This window comes from Athene noctua, chromosome 5 (assembly GCF_965140245.1).
Source record: "Athene noctua chromosome 5, bAthNoc1.hap1.1, whole genome shotgun sequence".
In the NCBI taxonomy this organism is placed as follows: domain Eukaryota; kingdom Metazoa; phylum Chordata; class Aves; order Strigiformes; family Strigidae; genus Athene; species Athene noctua.
Genome location: NC_134041.1, coordinates 54058728 through 54081887, shown reverse-complemented (window position 1 = coordinate 54081887; position 23160 = coordinate 54058728). Strand labels below are relative to the sequence as shown.

The 23160-nt window shown below is 47.6% G+C and overlaps 1 protein-coding gene across 1 annotated transcript; it reads left to right on the top strand.

Annotated features, from left to right (window-relative positions):
• The first annotated feature begins 413 nt into the window (after positions 1 to 413).
• ITPRIP (inositol 1,4,5-trisphosphate receptor interacting protein) lies at positions 414 to 22355 on the top strand. The gene is made up of 3 exons (XM_074908448.1): positions 414 to 790; positions 5366 to 5472; positions 20562 to 22355. Exon 3 carries the CDS (start codon positions 20575 to 20577, stop codon positions 22222 to 22224), a length of 1650 nt encoding a protein of 549 aa, XP_074764549.1. The 5' UTR covers positions 414 to 790; positions 5366 to 5472; positions 20562 to 20574; the 3' UTR covers positions 22225 to 22355.
• The last annotated feature ends 805 nt before the right edge of the window (positions 22356 to 23160 follow it).

Here is a 23160-nt window from a genome sequence, read left to right as displayed (position 1 = left end):
TGTGGAAGTGACAGTTGTTGAGCAAACTTATTTCTCTGCTAGGTCTGTAAGAAAATGCCCTTTAACTGTAGAATGAGGGCAGTGTTAGAAAACACTTTTTAAAATCCCTTACCGTGGCCCTTAAATTAACCCTGCTGTGCCTCAGCTCCACACACACCACCACCACCACCACCCCGAAACCAGTGCCACTTCTCTGCCTCGAAAGGATGTTGGGCAGATTCACAAGTTTCTACTTGTGCCAGCTCCGAGCAGGAAAAGGGTTCCGCGTCTCTGGAATCTGCTCCTTTGCTTTGATAAGGACTGCAAGAGAGGTTATGTGTTCCAGCTGCTTTCCTGACTCTCAGGCACGACCACCAGGAGGTCAGAATACACCCGAGAAGCAAAATGAGTACATTTCCTCTCCGTTCCCCGTGCCCTCAGTACAAAACCATCCGGGACGCTAATGGGGGAGCCGGGAGGGAGCCCAGACAGCGAACTGCAGCCTGCCGGAGGATGGCTCGGCTTCTAGGGCTGGTGGGGGTGGTTTGAAGGAGGAGAGAAACAAACACCAAAAAAAAAACCCAAAAAAAAAAAAAAAAAAACAAAACACCAAACCACAACCAACCCCCAAAAAAACAACCAACCAACAAAGAGAAAAGGAAACCCGCTCCGGCCGGGCTGGGCGGACTCGCCTGCACCGAGCTGAGCCGCCGCGCTGCGAGACACCCCCCCGCCTCGGGGAGCGGCCGCCGCCGCCCCGACAGCCACCGGTCTGCCCGCGCCTCCCGCGGGGAGCGGCGGCCCCGGCCCGGTAAGTCTCTCCCGGGACCCCTCACCTCGCGGGGGGGGGGGGTCGGGGGGCTGCGCCGCTCCCCCCCGCTGCCGCGTGTGCTGCGGCCGTTTGGGCGAGCAAAGCCGCCGGGGGCCGGGGTGTGCCTGCAACAGGTCGCTTTCGTGTGATTTTCGCCGGTTTCTTTTTACAGAGTCACTTTTCCATTTTGCGCGAAATTTTCGTCTGGGTGGGTGTGCGGGCGCGGGGCCGGCTCAGGCCCTGAGGCAGAGTACTGCGCCCACCGAAGTTTCCACCCATCTTTCAGCTTTGCTCCCCTGGCAGCGCAGGCAGGAGCCAAAGGCGGGCAGCAGAAGGCGGCCGGGTTTGGGGGGCCCGTGAGCGGCAGAGGACTGGGCGCAGCCCCCTCCAGCGGAGCGCACGGGGAACCCCTGCGGGACCGGTCGGGCTGAACAGAGACCCCGCGGCCCCCTCTTTTTGGTGGTGACGCCAGCCCGCGGGGTCCTGCGGCCGGTGGTGACCCCCGGCGCGCACAGGCCGGGCAGAACGCGGGCCGCGTGTTCAGTATTACCGGCTGGGGCTTAGGTTGTTACAAAATTTCTTTGCCTTTTTTCTGAGATGCAGGATACAGAGTACAGAGAGAAGGCGCGGCGTTTTTTGTAGACCTGCCGTTCATATGTGTAGGCATCTCTTAGAAGATGGCCAGTAGGTATTTTTAGCTCAAATCAGAGTGAGTCAGGACTGGGATGCTGGAAGTCATGGGCTGTAAAACTGACACGCAGGACCAGAGCCTTAGCGGACTTTGCATCTTCAACTTGGCAGTCTCCCACTGAAGCAGTTCTCTTGGGAACTGCCATATTAATATCCTTCAGGAAAACAGGATGTGTTGCTATTGGTGTGTGTTATGTGGTCAGGCAAGATGAGCACCAGCAGTGTCTTAAGCAAGCATTACTATTAACATGCTTTTAATGAGCGCTGTAGGCCTAAACCATAGCCAGCGCATCTCCTTCAGGCATGAGTGTTTGGCGTGAGCTGCCAGGCAAGCAGCACTTGAACAGGAGAGCAGCTGTAGTGTAGTATGGCTTGTTCTGTGAGGTTTTTGAGTTCGGTTTGGTGATGATGATAATGCTCTTCTGCAGCTCTGACTAAAGTGATTCTGTCTTCGTAGGCATCTGCTTTTAAAACCAGTTTTTCCTTAATATGCATGAAAGGGGTTCCTTCAGTCCATAAGGAAAAGCAGAGCATGGAAATTTGAAATGGAAACTTAAATCCTCCTCTTCAACCTTGTTTTCAGCACAGCAGAAGCTTCATAGTGCTTCCACGTGGGAAATGCGCATATTATGTGTGATTGCCACAGATGTGGAGCAAGGTGATTTGCCAAAGGTCAGAGAGCCAGTGTCAGTACTGCGATCATCCCTGAGGGTTTCTTGGCTTTCAGCTGGTAGATGACATTTCTTTGCATGACTGTGGAGTGTGCAGAACGGAGTGATCTGTGTTTTCACCAGTGGCATCTACAAGGAAGAAAAGAACCTGTACACGCCAAAGACGTTGTACCTGTTTATCAAGAGCTCAGGCAGCGGCCCCTCCCCACCTAACTGTCTTCCTCTTTCTGTTGCTTGGAGCATTACAATATACGAAGAGCTTTTGCTTTTTTTTTTTTTTTTTCCTTTGCTTTTTTCTCCTTGCAAGTCAGAGTAAATAGTTCTGGTCAGGGACTGGGGGATTTGGTTTTCCTGAGTGATTGCTTCAGGCCACTTGATGACTAGAGCCATCGAAGCTGCATGTCCTGCTCCCCTTTTGGTTTTTGTTGGCTCTCTCCATGGCAATAAGGACTCCTGTGTGCCTCTGCTGCACGGTAGTCTCAGAAGGATTCCAGTGCTTGTGATCCTCCTTACGTGGCAATGAGTAACAGGGAGGGAATCTGACCCGCAGAAACCTAACACTGGTGTTCCACGAGCTGATCTAATTTCTGAATTTGTTTTTTTAAGCAAAAACTCCATAGTTTTTAAAAGGACAATTTTAGGCTGGCTTTTGCGACTGTCTACTTGCTGACCATTGTTTCAGTATCTTGGAGCTTGCCTGCAAATAATACAATAGTGCAATATCAGGAAACACACTTAGTGGGTTGTATTGTGATGTGCTTTTTTTTTATTTTTCTTTCCCTGAGAGCTTAAATTAGTTCCCTGAGCACAATGTGTACACAGCAGAAGGGGTGGTTTATTTTTCCAGTTGTATTGTTTTCTACTGACACATCTGCATCCCTCTAAAACAACTGCCCTGGCAAAATTTAAGCTAAATTCAGCCTCTATCAACAAGGTGAACGTTCAGAAGCAGTTGTTCTAGGGAGCACTGATAAAGTATATGAACTCCATGAAGAAACTGCGCAAGTCTCCCGGATGTCCTGTGCTGTCCTGTCCTGCACACTCTGCTCCACAGAATTGCAACTGCAATCCATAGCAATGGTGCAATGGAGACAGGAGCTGGAAAAAAAGCTCCTGGGTTGTTCCCTCAGATCCCCTTTAAAATGGGCTGTTGGGTGGGCCAGCTCTTTCTCTCCCAAGTGTTATTATAATCCATTTATACTGGGGAAAAAGCAGGTTTACTGCCAGGCAGTGTATTTCCATCAGCACATGTAATTGCTAAGTGTGGAGAGAGGTAGAGACTCTGGTTTTCAGGCTGGAGGGAGGGAGGGAGCATGGCCAGGGTGTGTGCTGGGCAGCATCATAGTGTGCCCAACCATGAATTCCAGGTTTTGCAGGGATGTGGGCTCAGCTGTGTAAGCAAAACCTTCTGCTTGTTCACCCCTCAGTGTGGGTGATAGGAAGGGAGATGGGTAGCCAAGCTTCAAGCAGTTTGAGGGGTCGGGAGCTGGCCCAGAGGTACAGCTGCAACAGGGCTCTTTTTTTAGCTTATTTTGATTTCCATGCACACATGGGCCACGCAAAGGTGGCTGAGCCGACCTTGACCAGCACTTCAGCAAAGAAGACAGGTTTTACTGCCATGACCTGAAGGCCAGACTAGCTGCTGACCTTAACTGGAGCAGGGGTGAGTTTGACTTCTGGTGTGGAGAGAGGCTCTCGTATAGGACAGACCCATAACAAATGCTGTGCTGTGTTGCTTGGGCTGCCTCCAAGGGAGCAAGAGAGGAGGTTTGACCTAGCATGTAAGGATGCACTGCAGACACATCCACTGCTGAGAGGGACCTTCCATGACCTTAGACCATCCCCTAAGGTTCAGTCAAGGACTCTCCAACATCTGTATACATATAGTAAAGGGACACCCTGACTTAAAATCTCTCTTTTGAGATTTAAAAATTATTTTAATAAGTGAGAGCATGTAAGTCCCATAGCAGCAGTTCCCACATGGCACTTCATATCTCCTTTCCTCCAAGCAGAAGCACCTGCTGTAAACTGGCCCTGAGCCACCTTGAGACCAGGCATTGCAGCTCTGAGGGCTAACAAACATCCACCGGGAAATTACAGTGCAGATCCAGCCCTTTTGGTGTTGGGCTGTCTTGCTCCTCTGCTTGGAAGTCTGTGCTGCTGCTGGTAGTGTCCCGGTGCTGGTCGAGTGGAGGCACAAGCAGCCCTGCGGGCTTCAAGGCACTGAGGTCAGAGCCCATTTGCTTAATTTGGCGTCTCGGTTGAAGATTGAAATGGAGAAGTGAAGCTGTACACACAGTCTGGGCAAAGCAGGTACGTGGGAGGAGGGAGAGTTGAGCCATCGCCTCCCCAACAGCTGCTGAAGTGAAGGGGTTGGGGAGAGTAAGGATGCATCAACCTCATACTGAGCCCTTAAAGGACCCAGCTCAGCCCACACTTTTCATGATTTTATCAGGCATTGGATCAAGACAGTTGGAGGGTTTGAAGTGGTGATAGTGGCTGCTAATGAAGGCCGTTGATTCCTGCTTCCCAGCCCATTTGTGTGCAGCTGAGTAACATCTCCCTTGTCTGTCTGCAGCTACCTTGTCAGGCTTGTCCTCTCATCCCTCTGCTTGGAGGATTTTGCTTTGTTTCCTGTTTCGTCTAAAATTTCTTAACTTCTCTCTACTAAAATATGTTAGTTTATCTTTTGCGGTTCTGTGTTTCACATCTTCCTGTATGCTCATAGATTTACTTCCTGTCTTTTCTCCTATGTTTTCTGTTTCTCACAGTAGCTCTGTAAACCCAGCTCCCCAAGCAAGTATTTCTACCTTGCAAGCTGCTTACAACAGCTAGATGCCTTTTCTGAGACAAACCAATCCGAGACAAAACTGTCCCAGCCCTTGCACTTATGTAGCTGCTAATTTGACCCTAGTCCGTTTTAAAAGGAGAGGGCTGGTGGGTGAGGATGGAGTCAGAGGAGGGAAGTCCTCGCTTTCTGGTATGTCTTAGGCACTGACAGACCTGCGGTGTGAATTGCACGTTTTTCTATGGGAGAAGCAGCATTTTAACTCTTCCCTGATCACTTCAAAGCTGATTATTTCTGGTCTTTTGGGCTTTTATGATCATTTTATTAGGTAAGAGGGTGAGTTAATCTTTCTTTTAATCAATCCCTAATTTGGATAACTGCATCTTCTACCTTAACTTCCTCATTCATTCTCTTTGTGTTTTACAGACTTCCTGGCTGTGCTTCAGTTGTGGGTGACTGAATATAGTCTTCTCTGCATCACCGTGATAGTAGTAATGTGAAATTTAATAAGCACCTGCAAAGTCGTGTAGCAGGTAAGTGCTCTGGAGGTCCTTCTTCCTTCTAGATTTGGTGTGATTTATAAAAGCTTCTTGATGGGCTCTCACTAGATCTTGAGCCTTGCAGCAGAAATGCCAGAAGGAAAGCGGTATGGCTCATATTTTAGTAAACGTTACCAGCAGCAAGGGTCAGTCAACACTTGCAACGTGCAAGTAGCAATACTATGAAGATTTGGAAATGGCTTCAGTTTAGAAGATCAGTGTTAAAAGTCTCTCTTGGCATTCAGTATAAAATTGCTTTTGTCTGACTGCTTAGTACAGTTGGGGTCTAGTCAGAGAGTGATGGCAGAAGGGAACCAAGAGGTCCAAGCTTTGCTGACAGCAGCTACTGCTTCATTTGCTGCTATGCAGGAGAACTTGCCAGAGGTTACCTTACCCAGACCGGGAAAGCACTAGATCCCCCCTCTTCCAGGTGTTGGAGGAAGAGCAAAGGCCTGGAAGTACCTGGACAACCTCCTGATGATCAGGAACCTTCTGCTGATCAGGTGTGACGGCAGAGGCAGCCAGATACTGTGGGTTTTATTTAGAGCAATATTTAGAGTTTTCATATTTGTATGAAACCCCCTGCAAAACCCACTGAAAGCAGAACTGCTGGGTGAAACCCGGATGTCTGGCAGTGCCGCTCTGTGAACATGCAACAGGAGGCTCTGTGGGTAGCAGTAGTGGGAAGGGAAGAACTGAAGCTGATGGCAGAGGGAGCTGCCAGAGCAGCAGTCCTGGCTGCCACAATGTCCCACTACAGCTCTGAGTACCTGTTACTTCATGTACTCCATATGATTTTTTTTTTCTTATTTGTTCTGGATCTGTGTCTCTGTTGGGTGGTGTCTGTCCCCTTCTTCCTATCCCAGTCAGTTCAAACAGCTGCTCTGCTCTAGCAAAGATCAGCTCACAGTATTCCCTGGCATGCTCTGCCAGCCAGCCCCAGTCAAAGCTGTGAGAGCTGGCTTATTGCCATCCTCCTGTGTGTAAATTAACCTCTTTCTCTTTTTCCTTTCCCCACACCGTCTTTCATTATTATCCCTCTTCCAGAGGCAGGTTTTTCTGGCTGATCTAGCACAATATTTATATCAGTGATATTTGCCTTAAAGCAGAGATGCTTTTTCAGCATTTATAGGGAAAACATCTGATGCACCCCACTGCCATGCATGTGGGTTGGAAAAACCAAGCATGGTGTTGGCAAGGATGAGAATCATTGAGGCCAACAGTTGCAAAATGTAAGCCCCGTTAGGCACAGTCTCCAATTCATATGGTTATTTCAGTTGTCTGGCAAAGGAAACTGTACTGTTCCTTCTCTTTTGAAACCAGGGGGAAGAACACGTAGCAAAGGGTCTTGCACCCGAGTAGAAAAGTGACATTATCTACAAGGTGGCAGCTGAACCTCGTATGTAGCCAACTGCATCTTTCTCTGGGTTGCCTCAAGGGATGGTGGGCACTATCAGTTGAAAAGATAGAGTTTGTGGCCAAATGCAAATGAAAACAATGAAAAAACAGCCTCAGAGTGCCTTGGTTTCAGTTCTTCCAAATTGCAGAGGATTTGGTGATGCTTGGGGAGCACCTGATGAGGAGTGGGAGCAAACGGTTCCCACGCTGCCTTCAGGGAGGGAAGTGGCTCCGTAAGACAAGATGCTGCCTGCATCTGCCAGAATCCCATCAGGGCTTACAGCTTATTTTGGAGAAAGCGCATACAGTGATAAGGAGACTTTCCTACAGGTAGAAACAGTTAAGCAGTAGTCTAGACTGCTTTGGGAGGCAGAGATGGAGATTTGCTGGAAGATTTTCAGGACGAAGTAGACAAAGATTTGCCAGAAACCATCAAGGCGCAGTGTAGGCCATGTGTGTAGACAGAGCTGTGGAGACTATATTGCATTTTCAGACCTCTTTTTTTTCCCTATTTTTTAAGCTCTTGTGGAATGTTAATATATGCCAGAGATGGAGCTAAGGAGTGTTCTCAAGCTTAAAATGTGACACTTGATGTTCACAGTATAGTGCTTCCCAGAGGGGCTTGTGCTTGTGTGTATATCTGCACCTAAAATGCTTAGATCCTAAACTGTTACCTCCTGGATGTTCAGGTACCTGACTGACACTATTTTCAGATGAGAGGTTGATTTCTAAAGGCCTCTGGAGATTTGGCAAACAGATACCTTGGGACTGATGGAAATGTGAGAGAAAACACTTGGATTTTCTGCAGCACAGCCACTTCTGCACTGCAGATTGCAACCCATTCATGATTGAAGACCTATTCAATTCAATGAACTCATCGAATTGAAGACCCTTATCTTTTCCTTCCAGGCTAGTGTGGGCAAGGATGAGAGATGAGTGTCTGTATTTTGGGTAGCTGGAATCCATCAGCTGACTCTCCCCTACTGTAACACACACTGACATAAATTATCTGCCACACTAAATGACTTAAGGACATAGAGCTCTACTGTGGTCCTACCTAGTGAGCTGGCTATGCTCACTATCATGGCCACACTCTTCTGCAGCTGAAGTCAAAAGACAGACAGTCTGAAAGTGCTTGGCTGACATCCATCCCACCTCCCTGTTGAGCCATAGCTGCTTCATGCTCTTGGAACGAGTGCAGGGTTATGATCTCAAGCACTGAAGGAGTTACAGGAAGAAATGTCAACTGGAAGGGATGTGTTTGCATCTTAAGTCATTCACAACACGTGCTTTCAGTTCAGCTTTGTACTTGCTGCTTGTCCTGGATGCTTTCAGTCTCCCATGTGGAGCTGGAAGCTGTCTTTGCTCCTTGCTAAGCTAAGCTCCTTGCCTGCTGCAGCAGAGGGGATTTTCGTGTCTGAGAGCAGGGGCCCCACAGCTATGACTCACAGTTCCCGTTACGTTGTAACTTAGCCTTTAAGTGTGCGGAGAGGCTGTCCCTTGGCTTTCAAACAAAGCCTTCCTTTGTTGTGCTTAGGTTACAAAGAAAGCAAGCTATGTGTTCACCCCACACATCCCAAATGAAAACCACGTGGCTTCACAGCCTTTATGTGTGCGTTTGGTACTTTCACTACAGCAGTGCATGTTACATCGCTCTTATCACATTGAGTCTTTTCAGAGTTTTTCTGCCCAGCATTCAGTTTACAAACTCTTCAGGGAAAGAGGAAGCTTAAAGATGTTTTCTTTTGCAAGCAGCACCGAGCAAAGAACACATGAAAATTATTAAATATGGGTGTATGTGGCAATAGACTGGTCTCTGAGCCACTCCCTTGGGTGAAAATGGCTCTGAGTTGGTGGCCATGGGTGCTGAAAGTATGAGCTTCGTGGAAATATTGTACGGAAGGGGGCAGGTTTTTTTTTTTGTATGGCTTTGCTTTTTTCATCTGATTTTTATTTATTCAAACTAATTTTGAAAAGCGGGGTTAGCCAGCAGTACTCTGCAGCCAACATATTTGTGTGCATGCCTGTGTCTTGGCAGTTTTTAGGTTTATGACTAGCGAGCCAGGACTGGGCTTACTGCTTCCCAGAACATTTGTGGTGTTTCTCCTTTACTAGAGCCACCAGGTATTGAAGTAAGAGGGCCTGATTCTTCCTGCAGATGCTGGTGTGCAATGCAAGTGCCTCTGTGTAGATCAAGGAGTCATCCTAGTGAGAGCCAAGGAAAATGGGACATTGCAGTAAAAGTGCTCTTTCTTGCTCTCTCGTCTTTCCACACCCTCAACCTATCCCTGCAGGGGCTTTCACAGTCATGGGTTTTTTTACTTTATTTAAGGAATGATACTGTGTTTTATAAAAAAGCTAGGATTTCAGGCAATGGAATAAAGCATTGCTTTTCATTTCTGTGGTGACATTTTGGCTGCAACAGTCAGCTTTTTAAATACTCTTCCTCGCCAGTTGTTAGAATACAAACAGCTGTAACTAGTTAGCAAAACAATAGTCTGGTATCACACAAACCTCCAATGCTATCCAGTGTTTTGGAGTCCTGTTTAAGCAGATACTTGGGCCTGCAGGTCTCCTGATACAGGAGTGTGACTGTCACTGAATCAAAACTGTGATGGAGTAGAAGATCTCAGATCAACCAAATTCCCAGCCTGCAATGACAATTTCTTTTTGCTGTTTTTGTTCAGCATCTCTGGAAGTGTCTGGCAACTACTGTGCTTTCCACTGTCTGTAATATGTAAGTGCTCCTTGTTACGTGACTGAAATGGAACTTCACAGTTTCACATGTAAAACATAATCATTCTGCAAGTCACGTCTGAGCTGTGCTAATATCCCCATGTGCTCTTCTTAGATGTGCTGGAGTGGTATATCCCTGATGGGAAATCAACTTTCTAATACTGTTTCTACCAACCCTTTTGATACCAAAGCATTCGTTTCAATGGATGTACAATAGACAGTTAAGTTGGATGTGTAGCCATGTAGAGCATATGCTTATCTTAGGATGAGGAGAGTCAGAGTAACCACTGCCTGATTTAACAACGCTGGTGTGATTTTTCACCATCTTGTTGAGAATTAAGTGGGGAAAAGGAGGGCAGATTTAAACAAACTTCTTGGCAATTGAACTCTTTTTGTATTCTCACCACCTTTCTCTGGGGTGACTGCCAGACCGGATCAATGAGCCGTGGCTGCCTGCATGTTCAAGGGGAGGTCATGTGCCTGACAGGGTGACAGCCAGAGCGGCTCCCAGCATGAGCACCATGTGGAGGCCAGAGAGTATCTGTGGTAACATTGCTCCATACATTGTGGCTGGCACTATCAGGCTTTTGATAAAGCAGCAGGGGGTTTGTGTCCATCTGTGCTGATGAAAGATTGTGCAAGGGACCAGCCTGGGCTCCCATCACATTGGGTTTGAAGAGGGAGCTGGTGAGGTTGGTAAGCCAACCTTTTTTTTTTTTTTTTTTTTTTTATTCTTGGTGTGTGTCTTTTCTCATCCTAAAAACAAATAACCCATAGATGTTTGGTTTACTCCAGTTGTTTTCCTCACAGTTAACAGACAAAATTTATTTGGCTTAAAAAAGCTGTTTCTGGCCCAGATCCTACCACAACAGCTCAGTACGTGGGTGGGAGCCACATGCACACTTCCTACCTTTCCCCTCCTGCCTCCCTTGCAGCCAGCACTATGTTCCAATTTGTAAAACTCCTACTCGGCCATAGCAGGAGGAACCTGAGGCACTATATGGACTGCCCATGTGCTGTTTGCTGACAAGAGCTGAGCTGGCTTGCAAAAAGCAAAAAACCACATTCAGACAATGGGCAGAATGCTGATTAACACTCCTCCCACTGTTAGCTTTGTCTCCTGGTCTCCATGGGCACCCCTTCTTGGGTCCTGTCTTACAGTGAGTAAATAGTGAGTGCTTTGGGGGCATGATGTGGTTTTGCATTTATTTCATAGTTATTACAGTTGTCTTTGACAGTGGCTGTTGGCTTTCTGGGGTAAGAAGAGTGAGCCAGAATCTTGTTCTGGCTAGTGGCTTGATACCTGTATGCACGGAGAAATAGTGACTTAGAAATACCTAGATAAACCCCCCACTTGCTGATAAAACTGAAAATCTTTGGGTTTTGGAAAAGAGCCCTAGAAGGCAAGTAAGTGCTTTTGAGCCAGAAAAAAAATTTTGTACTGTCTGAGCTTTGTGGAAAGGAGGTAATGGGATTTTACGGCAACATCTTACTAATGCATCTGTGTGCAGTGAAAGCTGAGGCAGGAGGGGAAGACTTCTGGACTCCTTGTGTGATACTGCAAGAAGAAAACAATCTGTCCTACTTTTGCCCACAGTGGTCACTGGAAAGTTAGAGGTTCAAACTGCAGCAAAGGAGAGTTAATGAGGCATGAGAAAAAGCTTCCTGATGGCAAAGGTAGTGGATGACTGGAAGACATGAGAGAGACTCCCTATCCTTCCCAGGGCAAATGAAGCACTCCTCTGCTTGGAGAGACCCTGGCAAAATCACTCCTCACTTGGACCTGGGACTGAATGGTAGCATCTGCTTCCAGAGCAATGTCAGTGCGCCTCACATGTTTATCCACCCTGAATCTGCCTGTCCGTGGGAAGGGAGGGCTACCTAGTCCTGTACACAGGATGAGCATCAGCATTTCCTTGGAAATACCTGATCTGGTGACCCTGAGAGGAAAATACTGCTTCCGAAAATCCATAGCAGACCTGTTGGGCAGGATGTCCAACGCGGGCTGCGCGATTGACCCCCTTGGCACTGCAGCAGGCCCAGGACAGGATGTCCAGAGATGTTACGAAAGGCTAACGTGTTCTCAATCAAATGGCAAAACAATAGTTGTCAGGCAAGTGGCCTTGTCCAACTGCTGTCCTGTGGCCAAGCAGCTAATCTGGGGTGGGGCTTCCAGGCATGTTTTGGAAGGCGGTTGCTCTGCCATACCTGCCTTCTGTAGTCCTGAGCAGGCCAGCTGGCTTGTTCCAGTTTTAAACGTGGTTGCAGTACCAGTCTCAACATCCAGGCCTCTGCATGTCATGCGTTGGTGCATTTGGTCCTTTCCACTGGTGGCTTTGGTAGAGAACCAAAGACAGCCCAATCCCACCAGTCTGTATTGAACCAACTGTAATTGTGCTGGCAACTTGAATGTGGTACTTTGTCTGTAGCACTAATCTAATTCTCAAAAAGACAAGTCAGATGATGAGTTATAGCTGCTGTGGCTGACACTGTTCTGTCTCCATTGATAGCTCGTCACACCAACATCCTGCACACAAGCTTCACAGGGGGTCAAAGAACAGCACAAGTTGGTGCCACTCCAGATCTGTATTGTGTTTTTGTGGCTTCTAATTTTCCTGGCTGGGCTGTGTGTGCAGCAGCTGACTGTGTGCTCAAGAGATGGGAGGGCAGGAGCCTCTCCTGGCTGCCCTATGCTGCATGATCTCTGGGTGGGCTGTGCTGGGTGCTGTCATAGCTGATGGTGGAGTGGGAAGTGGGGGGGTCTTCATGACTCTCTACAGGTCTGGGGACATGTTCTCACTGCAGCAGTGAGGTCTTCATCCTGGAGGGTAGAAGCCATCTGAGGATCCTCATCTGAGCATCTGGGCTCTTGCTGCCTGTGCCGGGTGAAAGCTGGGCACGGTCACATGTGCTAATACACAGTGGGATGGGAAGTGTAGACTGGTGCAGTGAACTCTTAGTCACCCTGGGGTGTGTTTCAGTACGTACGTGTTTGCCTTGGCTATAAGGGCCTTCCAGCCCTCACTGAGGGTCCAGAACCTTGTCAGCCCCACCTGATGCTGACTCAAGTGAAAGTGGAAATTCTTGCTCTGAGATGCAGTGCTTCACCATGATGTCTCTTAAGAGCTGGCTTAGCTAGCAGTGTCCTTCACTGTGGGGTCCTGGATAACCCTCAGGCCCCAGCAGATGTGATGCTGACCTGGGAGGAAACCCCACTCACTTGAAATTCTTCACCAAAACAGGACTCCTCCCCTGCCCACCCCAGAAAATATTTATTCAATAAAAATGGTCTCAAGAACAAGACAGATTTGAGTGAAGTCCTGCCAAAACCAATTCCTCAAGTCCTGTGAAAGTCCAGGTCAACCCTGGAGAGCAGAGCATTGACCTGAAAGCAGCCAGGTGATGAGGGCAGTAACCTCAGGGGCCAGGAAGGAGACCAAAGTTTAGATTACTGTTACTGCCTCCTGAATCTGGAGGAGAGCCTTCAACAGAAGTTTCTGTCATCCCAAGCTATCAGACTATAAGGGCATAGACATGTGCTCTGTTTTTAAATATATGCATGTAAAATTAAAACTTGAAAAATTTCTCATTCTTCTCAGTGCAAAATTTGAACAATAAACTCCCAGCAAATGATGGCAGAGACCAATGTGACATCTTCAACAGGGTGATTTCTGTTACAGAAAGGAGAGGAACCATGGAGCTCCCAAAAGCTCAGCCGTGAGGGAGTATGGCTGGTTGGGGCGTGAAACCTCTGGGCTTGAGATTCACATCTTCCCAGTAAGAAAGTCCCAAGTGCAGATTAGTGGCTGTTCTGAGCTATTAATCTCTCCAGTCAAAACAGGCAGTGGAGTCCTTTCCAGACCTCAAGGACCTTCCCAAAGAGAGTCTCAGAAATCATATTTGTTCCCATGAAAGTTCTGATTTCAGAAACTTGGAAGCTTTCAGTGAAGCTCCCAACCAGCTGTAGTTTCTATCATCTCTTCAAATTGGCTCTTTTCTTGCAGGCTACCAAAGCAAAACACAATGTGGCAGCCACCTATTCAGTGCCTTTTGTGTCAGCCAAATCACAGGAAGCAATCGAGTATGTCGTAAATGATGTCTTGGCGTATTCCAGTGCATTAGTGAATCTCATTCAGTGGCTCAGCTTGGGTTATTCTAATTTAAGAATCAAAGCTTCAGCTCACTCCTATCTGGTTTATTGCTGAACACCAGCCAGAGTATGCTTTGCTTCCCATGATTCAAAATTCAAGGGGATAAAAAGGTGGAAAAAATATATCTGTATGAGGAACTCTTGAGGAAATAAAAGGGCCATTAATGAAAGGGAAGTATTCTCCTGTGTCTTCAGAGAAGATGGAGGGCAGAGCACATGAGCAGCCTACAGAGGCAAGTTGCAAGCTGCCATTTAAATCTTTTCCCTTGCTAGACTAAGTAGGAGGCAAAAGGTTCTCAAGCTGCTATGAAAATGGTTGTGAGGAAGGCTTGGAAACATCAGAAGTTGAGCACATTTTAGCTGGAAGGGATGGGGCATTATGACTTTGAGCAACATCATCTCTGCAAAGGACTTTGCTGCTCATGCAGGGAAATCCTCTGTAACAGGGTGACTGGTGGGAAGGGAGAGAGCACACGCTGCCACAGGGCAGTGGCTGTCCCAACTCAGCCTACATGAACACCAGAAGAAGTCTGTGATGCTCCCAGGTGAGGAGGAGGTCTTCAAGGCAGAAGCTGAAATTAGAACCAAGCTCTGCCCCCATGCCACATAAAACACCAGTAAGCAAATCTGCTTGTGCTAATGTGCACTGCAAGCACTATTCATCTTCAGGGCTGACTACAGTCAGGAAACAGCACGATGGCTATTTTTATATTGTCTTGCAATAGTCTCTGCAGATGATTTTTCTTTCAAGGCCCCTTGTGGAGGGACCCAGGTTGTAAGCTCAGGTGATGTGGACACAGTTACTGCAGAGATACAGGCACAGCAAGTGCTGGTTTGCAGAGCTTAGCACCAGTTCTTCAGCCTAAAAGGCTACATTTGTGCTGGTGAGAGCTGCAACTCTGCCTTTGCTCCAATGCCAAGTGTCTGAGCATGGCTAGTGAGTCAGGTCTTACCTAAGGGACCATTTTTGGAGCTGCAGCCAATTTCCTCTCTAGCCTTTGGCACGGCTGGTGCTGCCCAAATGTGACAAAGAAGAAGGGTCTTTTCTAATGGTAGTTTTGAGGCAAGCCTCTGTGGGCATACTCACCCCTTGGTTGTTATGGCATGTGTGCAAGAGGATTTCAGCCAGCTCTCAAAGTCCCCATGCAGAGGTTGCTCTCCAACCATTGCTTGACCTTAGGCAAGCTGCTGCCTGGCTGTGCTAAGGCTTTACTTACCTGTGAGCTTCATGTGATGCTTTCCTTTCCTTGGAACATGCTACCTGTAGTCATGGTCCAGGCAGCAGGTGAATGAAGCATTACTGCAGTGTCCTGGGTTGCAGTGTATTCTATTACCATCCTCATGAGCTGTCAAAATCAGGTGGGGCAGTGTTTCCTTGCTTCCCCCACCCCCCTCCAGACTATCTTTCTGTTGCTAGCCCATCAATGCCATGCAGCATGACTCATTATCCCATTGTGAGATGCTCCACCCAGAGGGAGAAAACCAGCATTCCATCCTGGATATAACCTGAGATTCTGAATACCAGAGATGCTCTCTTTTCCACTGGATTTCCAGAGGACAGGAGCTACTTAGCCACCACTGGACTTTTCTGAGGAAGAGCAGATCTTTTTTTTCTACAGGATCACTGCTTCGGGGGGACTGCAGCCACCATTCTACCAGACTGCTACCACCACCCTGATTAACGGTGTCAGGTTGTATCCTGACTCTGTTAGTTTAACCCAGTGCTATCTGCCTTTATAATTTTTTTTTCTTATTGTTATTCTGACTTGGTGTCTCCCACTAGTTTGTTTTCAAACTAGCACATGCAGCAAAGGGCTTTCAGATCAGCTACTGTGAGAGCTGGCCTTCTGCATGCAGCTTCATGGCACCAACATGAACTGCATGATAGCAGTGTCATCTTTCCCCTCCACTCGTAGGGCTTCCTGCGTCATTCAGGACCTGCTGTGGGGCTGATCGGGATCCTCTAGCTGGGGAGACTGTTTCAGGCTTGAAAGGATGAGGTCTAACTTGCCTGGGAGCTGAGGCTGGAAGGGTGTGGGTGCTCTTGGTAAAGCCTTTGAACATACCAAGTGCTGTAGGATGCAGCTGATCGTTGTTTCTAATCGGGCAGCAGAGCAATCAGCTGCTTTTATCTCCGAGCCCTCACTCCCCAGTTGGAGAGTGGGATGGTGCCTGCCCCCTCATTTCCCAGGGTTGTTCAGAGCTGTCATTAGCCTTAAAATTGGTGAAGCACCTAGTCACTAAAAAAGTGCCCCAGAAAAGCCTAGAAGGAAACTAATTCTAGGGCTAGAGGCAGGTCTGAGCAAGCAGCATCACATGCTGGGCAGTGACAGAGATTTGCGTCAAGGCGGTGGGGCTCAACGTACTGCTTTGCCCCTAGCTGTCCTCTCTTCCCCAAGCAGCTTTCCTTGGTCTCATTACTCCTTTCCCTGCTTTGTGCTCACAAAAGCACAAGAGGTGGGGTCTCTGCTGTCTCACCCTGGGAACGCCCTGGCCCAGGGAGCAGGGCGAGGGCAGGCTCTGCTTGCAGAGGTGGCACCACGGCACCCTCCCTTAGGGAGGTCTTTGGAGCCCTGGGATGTCTGCAGGAGGTAGGTAAATGTAAGCCTGTTACCAAGTCTGGACATCATCTACACTTTGAGTGGGGGAAAAACTGGCAAGGTCAGGAATTCAGAAAAAGTTGGAAGATTGCTTTGGGCACTTACTGTTTAAAAACTCATTAATACTTTTTTTTCCCCCCATACTCAAAATATTGCTAAATTTGTTTCATCTATGCATCAAAGTTTTTTCTCTTTCTTAGTCTCCAGCTTGGAAACATTTGAACTCTTTCTCTTCCCCACACAAAAGCTGCCTCAGCCAGAGCAGGCATAAGTATTTTTATCAGACTTAAATTGCTTGGGTTGAAGTTAAAAGCAAGGGAAAAGAGCAGCCTTTGTTACGGGGAAGGCTGGACTGCCCTACCAGGCAGTGCTACTGGTTTCACCTGTATTATTTAGTCTTTCTGTATTAGCCAAGAAAGCTGTGTCTGATGAGATGTGGGAATGCTCTGCCCATACCACCCTTGCTGCTGTCAAGGCCAGGCTCCACTGACTTTGGTCACGGAGCATCATTAACCTTAAGCCTTAACTGAGGCTAACGTTTGGCATCATTTTCTGGTGTGAAGAGCAAAAGAGCAGTCTTGGCCAGGAGCACTTCCTCTGTTCAGGCTGAAAACAGACATGTTTCTTACAAATTCATGCAACCTGAAGATGTTGTCACTTCCAGTTTTCATCTTGACTCTCTTCCAGAGGCCTGTAGAGTTTGCTGGGGGAAGAGGTTGTGTGCATGCTTCCTAACCTACTCCTGCAAAATCAGCTGGGGTAGCCTAAACTGTCAGTGTGACCCAGCATGAATCCAGGTGAGCCAGCCAGTGATGGATTTGGGGATCTCTGGCATAACCCCTTCTGCTAGCAGAGCTTCAGGGCAGGTAACCCCTGGAAGTGGTGTGCTTATGGGCGGCTGAGCACGAGAGTCTTGAAGGGTACAAGAAGATCCGAAGGAAGATGACTTATTTCAGCCTTATGCATCTAAGAAGTAATCTGCTAACAGTAAAACATTTCATCCATAGGGACAGAGGTCTAGCAGGCCAGAGCAGCAATGTCATCCTGGTCAAGACTGCAAGAGGAGGCACCTGGCTCCTGGCCATGTTATTTTTAAGCCTGGAAAGCACACGTGGTCTGCAAGAGCGTAGCACTAAGGAAAGGAACTCACCAGTGCTTCCTGCCCTGCCCTAGCAAACTGATAAAGCCCTCTGCAATGCAGGGTGACCCCAGTTTATTTTCAAAATGTGGCCAGGCACAGAGCACACAGAATAAATGGAACAGCCAGCTTTGGGTATTAATTCAGCTTTAATTCATTTAAATTAATTCATTCATTTAAAGAGTTAATGTAAATGTAAAAAGGACAAGAAAGGCCCACTAACCATCTCCAGAGCAGTATCTGCATAAGGGCATTCATCTATGCATGTACATGTGATCTAAAAAAAAGGGTAGTCAGTAAATGTTACACAGGGAGGGGCACATAGCGTTATCCTGAGCACCGTGTGAATTTTCTTGCTGCTTGGACAATGCATCTCAATCCTGTTCCCTTTCCTTGTTATTCCAGTCCCAGCCCTCTTGTAAGCAAAGATAATTGCACGCCAAAGGATAGAGTTCCCGTGTACAGTAAGTGCTCACATCGAGGAAATCGAGATTCCTGTAATGGAAAGCCAGCAGTTCACTGCACAGTAATGATAACAAGGCCCACTGGGATGGATCTATCTTTATTGCGTGCTGTGCCCTGTGGAGGCATAAATGAGATTGCTAGAGATGTTGTCCTTGCCCAGACACTGGGACAGCAGAATATGGTAGTTTCAGGCCAGGAAGGAGCTATTGCAGGGAGTGGGAATTGCAGCCCTCAGTTCCAGTCCATACGCAGTGCTTCACCATCTCCTGGCTCTCTGTCAAACAGCCTCATTCCGACAACAGGATGAATTGGTTTGCTAGGAATGAAATTACTGTTTCTGCTCTGATTGATTTGGTATTTTATGGATAGGCTTTATTTCTGTAACAGAAACCAAGCACACTTTTGAGGCATTAAAGGGGCAGCATTAAAATAGTTCCATCTGAAAGAAGAAACACTGCTGCTTGTCCATCTTGTCCTTCTGATCTCCCTGTGGAGGACTGAGGGGTGATGTTGCTAGAAAGAAGAAATGGTGAGCTCCTCACGTCTCAGCAGCGGACGACAACTTCAGATAGTCTTGCCCTGATCAGGCACTTGGGATCTTGATAGCGATGCCAGCCCTCCAGAAACAGAAATGCCACCTGGAACAAAATAGCCCAGGCTTTAGCCTGAGCACCCTCTGGCCCAGACATCTGGGAGGCCTTGTCAGGGCCAGGCAGAGGCCCCAGCAATGGGACTGTGTAGCAGAAAGCTGGAAATTAAATTCTTTCATCATGAGCCCCATGGCACAGAAAGCTTTATTAAGTGTGAGGTCTGAGCAGCAGAGCCAGTAGCTGCACAAAGCAACTCCAGAATACCAGACCAGTCTCAGTCATGCTTGTGCAAGGAATGACATGTGGGACTGTTGGTGGCACATGGCTGCCTGTGGCAAGCACTGTGACACCGAGACCTGGGATGTGTCTTGCAGCCATGTTGAGGCCACTTCAAAGGGGAGCGAGCTGGCTGCAAGCACAGCTTTTAAGGGGGTGCTTTGGGGAGATGGCTTAGATCAAAGCTGTGGGGTTTACTAACATCTTCTACAGATTAATAGTGGAGTAAGCACCAAAAATAAACAACCCGATGCTTTAAAACCATGGGGTTTCAAAAAAACCCTTTAGAAATACCTTTCTGGTTTAGCAGTCGTTCTGTCTCTGCCCTTTTTCCAGGGACCACAGTCATGAAGCATCCTAGGGCCTCCTGGGGACTGGGAAGATTTGCCACAGCCTGATCATGATTCCTATCTTTCAGATAGGACAAAGAAGCACAAAACTCTGCAGGCTTGTTCCCACCCGGGTGCACATACCAGCACTGGCAGTGGAGATTACCCTGATCTAAGCTGGCTGTGTGGGTCCCCAGACACGCGTAACGTGGGAGGTGGCCAGGACGTCCCTGCCTATGCCATTGCCATGTCTGCAACATTAGCTTTATATTGAGGGAAAGCAGTGTTCATCACCATGATTTGCAGAAAACAGACTCTACAACTCGAATAGAGTTATAAAGCAGGTACGTTTACTCTGGCACCGGGGTGCAAGGGGATCTCTCCGCAAAGCTTGCACACCCACCGCATATTTTACCAAAAACTCAGAGTGTGGATATCCATATTCATTGGGTTACATAACACAAACATACATATGCATGAGTAGGGCTGGGTTAGTTAGAAAGCATCGTGTCAGCAGTTTATGTTCTCTCTGCACCTGCGCATTGCCTCCTGGTGGTCGTCTTCGGGGGTCTTTGGGAGGAAGGCTCATAGTCTTTCTCACCTTGTTTTTTTCCCCAGAGTATGCACAGATTGTCTTGGCCAGTTTCTTGAATAACAGGAGTGTTTTTCAGCCAGTTTATTCTTTCTATCTTATCTAAGAGAACCAATAGAACTTCTACCATCCGTATATGGCTATCTTTACTCGTTACTGAGATTCCAACTAGTTAGAGCACACCTGTTTCTCAAGGACAAAACCATAATATTTTGCTAAACATTGTAGTTTTTGGTAGATTTTCACAGTGAACTGCTTTGTTTTGATGAACACAGTAGTCCTTTGTAAAATTCCACAGTACAGTCTGGGCAAGCAGGATTCTTAGCAATATTAAAAAATACTAGAATTAATACTATAAGTTGCTATAAGTAAGTAAATAATTTGCTAAGTAGTTTTCTATAAGTAAGTAAATAAGTCTCAGAACAAGCAATCATTTCTCTGTATCATCCAGTCCTGCTTTTTTTACACCCTGCCTGCTTCTTTCCCTTTCAGTTCTGGGGAATGTTAAGGGAGGGAGGAAGGACATGCCCTCTCACAGTGCCCAACAGCAGCAAGTGCCTTCACAATTCTGTTCTTCAAAATTAATTTGATAAGAGGACACTTTCATTCTTGCTATCTACTGATAAACTCTCTTTGGGAAGCTTGGTTGATACCATGCAGAAACAGGCATGCCCTTAGGAGCTTCCAGACTCTTTTCAGGGCTAGAAAGGGTGTCAAATTTTTTATTCAAGTGGGGACATCCTTTTGTTTTTCTTCTTGAGGGAATATATTCTGAATTATTGGTCATTCTGCCTTTCTTTCTTTTCTAGGGAAGGAACTGCCATGCCCGTGGGAATCTTCCGGGTGTGCCTAGTGGTGATTACAGCTATAGTCAACCACCCGCTCCTCTTTCCTAGAGAGAATGGCACTGTCCCTGAGAATGCGGAAGAAATCATCCAGAAGATGAAGGAGCGGGAGGAGAGCCTTCGGCTGGAGCAGTTACGCTTGGAGCAGGAAATTGCAGACCAGGAAGCCACACAGAAGTCTCTGGAAAAGGCTGCAGAGGTAGTGGAGGAAAGCAAAGAGGAAAAGGTCAGATGGGATATGTGGACTGCCCTTTCCATGATCATCTTCCTGCTGATTGAGCTCTGGAGGCAGGATTTCCAGGAAGGGATTTGGCAGGACACAGGAGGAGAAGAGGATGACATGGCTGTCCTGGGGAAAGCCTTTAAAGGTGTGGCCTTCCCTGACAAGGCCGTCTTGGCCAGCTTCTATGAGAAGCGCATCCTGGGTACCACTGGAGACATGGCCAGGATGAGGGAGATGGTGGAAGGTTTTGCAGATGACCTGCTGGAAGCCTTGAGGAGTGTTTGTAACCGGGATGCTGACATGGAAGTGGAGGACTGCATGGGTGTGGGCAGCATGTACGAGAATTGGAGAGTGCGTAAACCTTTTGTCTGTGATCTCATAGTGCCTTTTGCTCCCCCCGAGCCATACTGTTTTCGGTCCCAGACCTGGTGCTCTGGCAACTCTTTTCCCCCAGATGAACAAGGTTATGGCACTATCAAGGTATGCAGGGCAAATGAGGATGTGACAGGTTGCATCTGTGACAAGACTAAACTAGGGGAAGATATGCTGTGCCTCCTCCACAGCCAAGCCAATACTACCAGGCCCAGCAGTGAGATGGAGGACCTCCTGTGCTTCAAAAATACTCAGTATCTGGATGCCGACCAAGTCATGAAGTGGTTCCAGATTGCAGTCACCAAGGCCTGGAACAGAATTTCCCACAAGTATGAATTTGACCTCTGCTTCAGCCTTCTGGACTCCCCAGGAGCCTTGAAGATAAAATTTAAGTCAGGGAAATCGATTGCCTTTAACCTCACCCCTGTGGTGCAGTACGAGAACTCTGATGTTTACTTCATCTCTCATTTTCCTCGGAGCAGCCTGGCAGCAGACCTTCCCTCCAGCACTCACTGGTTTCTCACCTTTGCAGTGTATGAGAGGAGGTTCATCCAACTGGTCTCCAAAACGCTGCCTGCTAATGCCTGCCACGTCAGCTGCCTTCAGATCCTCTCCTTCCTCCATGGGAAGCAGTGCAGCCTCACAGGTCCAAGCGGGCTCACCAACTACCACCTGAAGACAGTATTGCTGCATCTTCTGCAGGCACGTCCCAGCCAGGACTGGGCCCCAGAGAAGTTGGAGGCCCGTCTACAGGACATGCTGAAATTCCTGGAGAAATGTTTGCATGAGAAGAAGCTCTACCACTTCTTCATTGGCAATGGGAAGGTACCAGCAGAGCTGGGCTTCCCCATCATATTCCAGAGGGCTGAGCCTCTCAACCTTTTCCGTCCCTTTGTGCTACGCAGGGCCGTTTACAGGAAGACAGTGGACACGTTCCACGAGATGCTCAGGAACACGTCTGCACTGATAAATGAGTACACAGTGCACATCCCCCTTGCACATGCCAATGGGATCCATAAGGAATCCCTTTAACCAAAGCCAGCAGGAAAACACTTGTTCCTCTAAGCACAAGTCCAGAGGGCAGCTTTCCGAAGCCTCTTGAAGACAACTGACTTTGCCAGTACAGCTTCTTGTCTGCAGCTGAACCAGTCCCGAGCCATGGTTCCTGCAGTAAGGGAGAGGGGACGGGGGGAGGATAGGGAGAAACTGGAAGACATGGTATAAAAGTAAGTTTTGGCTCCACTGGTGTGCTGGCTGGGCTTTATGCAGCTAAGAATATATTTTTCTGTTGTGCCTCAGTCACGCTACAGTGGTGGTGAGCAACAAATATGACTAATTTATTCAGATGCCTGCAATGCAAACGGTGGTGGTGGCCAAATACTTCATTTCCTTTGGAAGGGGGAGATAAGAAAAGGGTGGAGAAATCAGAGACAGGATCTTGCGATTGCAGGAGCCTGTCTGCTTGCAGACAGCAGGAGCTCTGCAACGGATGGGAAGCACAACTGTAAGACTCAGTGCTGACGTGGGGAGGAGGGTCATGCACAAGATCTGGACTGGATGGAGATCCTTAAATCAACCGCAGCTCTTTAATCAAAAGGAAACTGTAGTTATAAAAAAAGCCTTCTTGATAGGACTTGCAGCAGTAGTTTAAATGTCTTGTCCTGTCCTTCAGAAGCATCCCTGCACATTCCTTCTCCCTGGGGAGGATGTAGCAGAGCAGCCAGCAGGGTCTGTGTCTCCAGACCATTTCATTTGAGTCTTCCATTTTCTTCATGGTAGCATGGGTTATATTTCTGGCCATTTTCCATGGGTAAATGGACCCAAACCTTTTTTACCTTAGATAAAAGAAACACTGTTACTGGGTTCTGGCATTTTGGCATATTCATTTGTTTTCCTTACTTTGGGGCAGCAAGGCTGAGAACAACCAAGAAAGAAAGGACTGCTACAGGCTTTGCTTTAATAAAAGAA

Coding starts and splice junctions, on each gene's coding strand:
- ITPRIP (XM_074908448.1), top strand. CDS start 20,575: ATGCCCGTGGGAATCTTCCGGGTGTGCCTAGTGGTGATTACAGCTATA.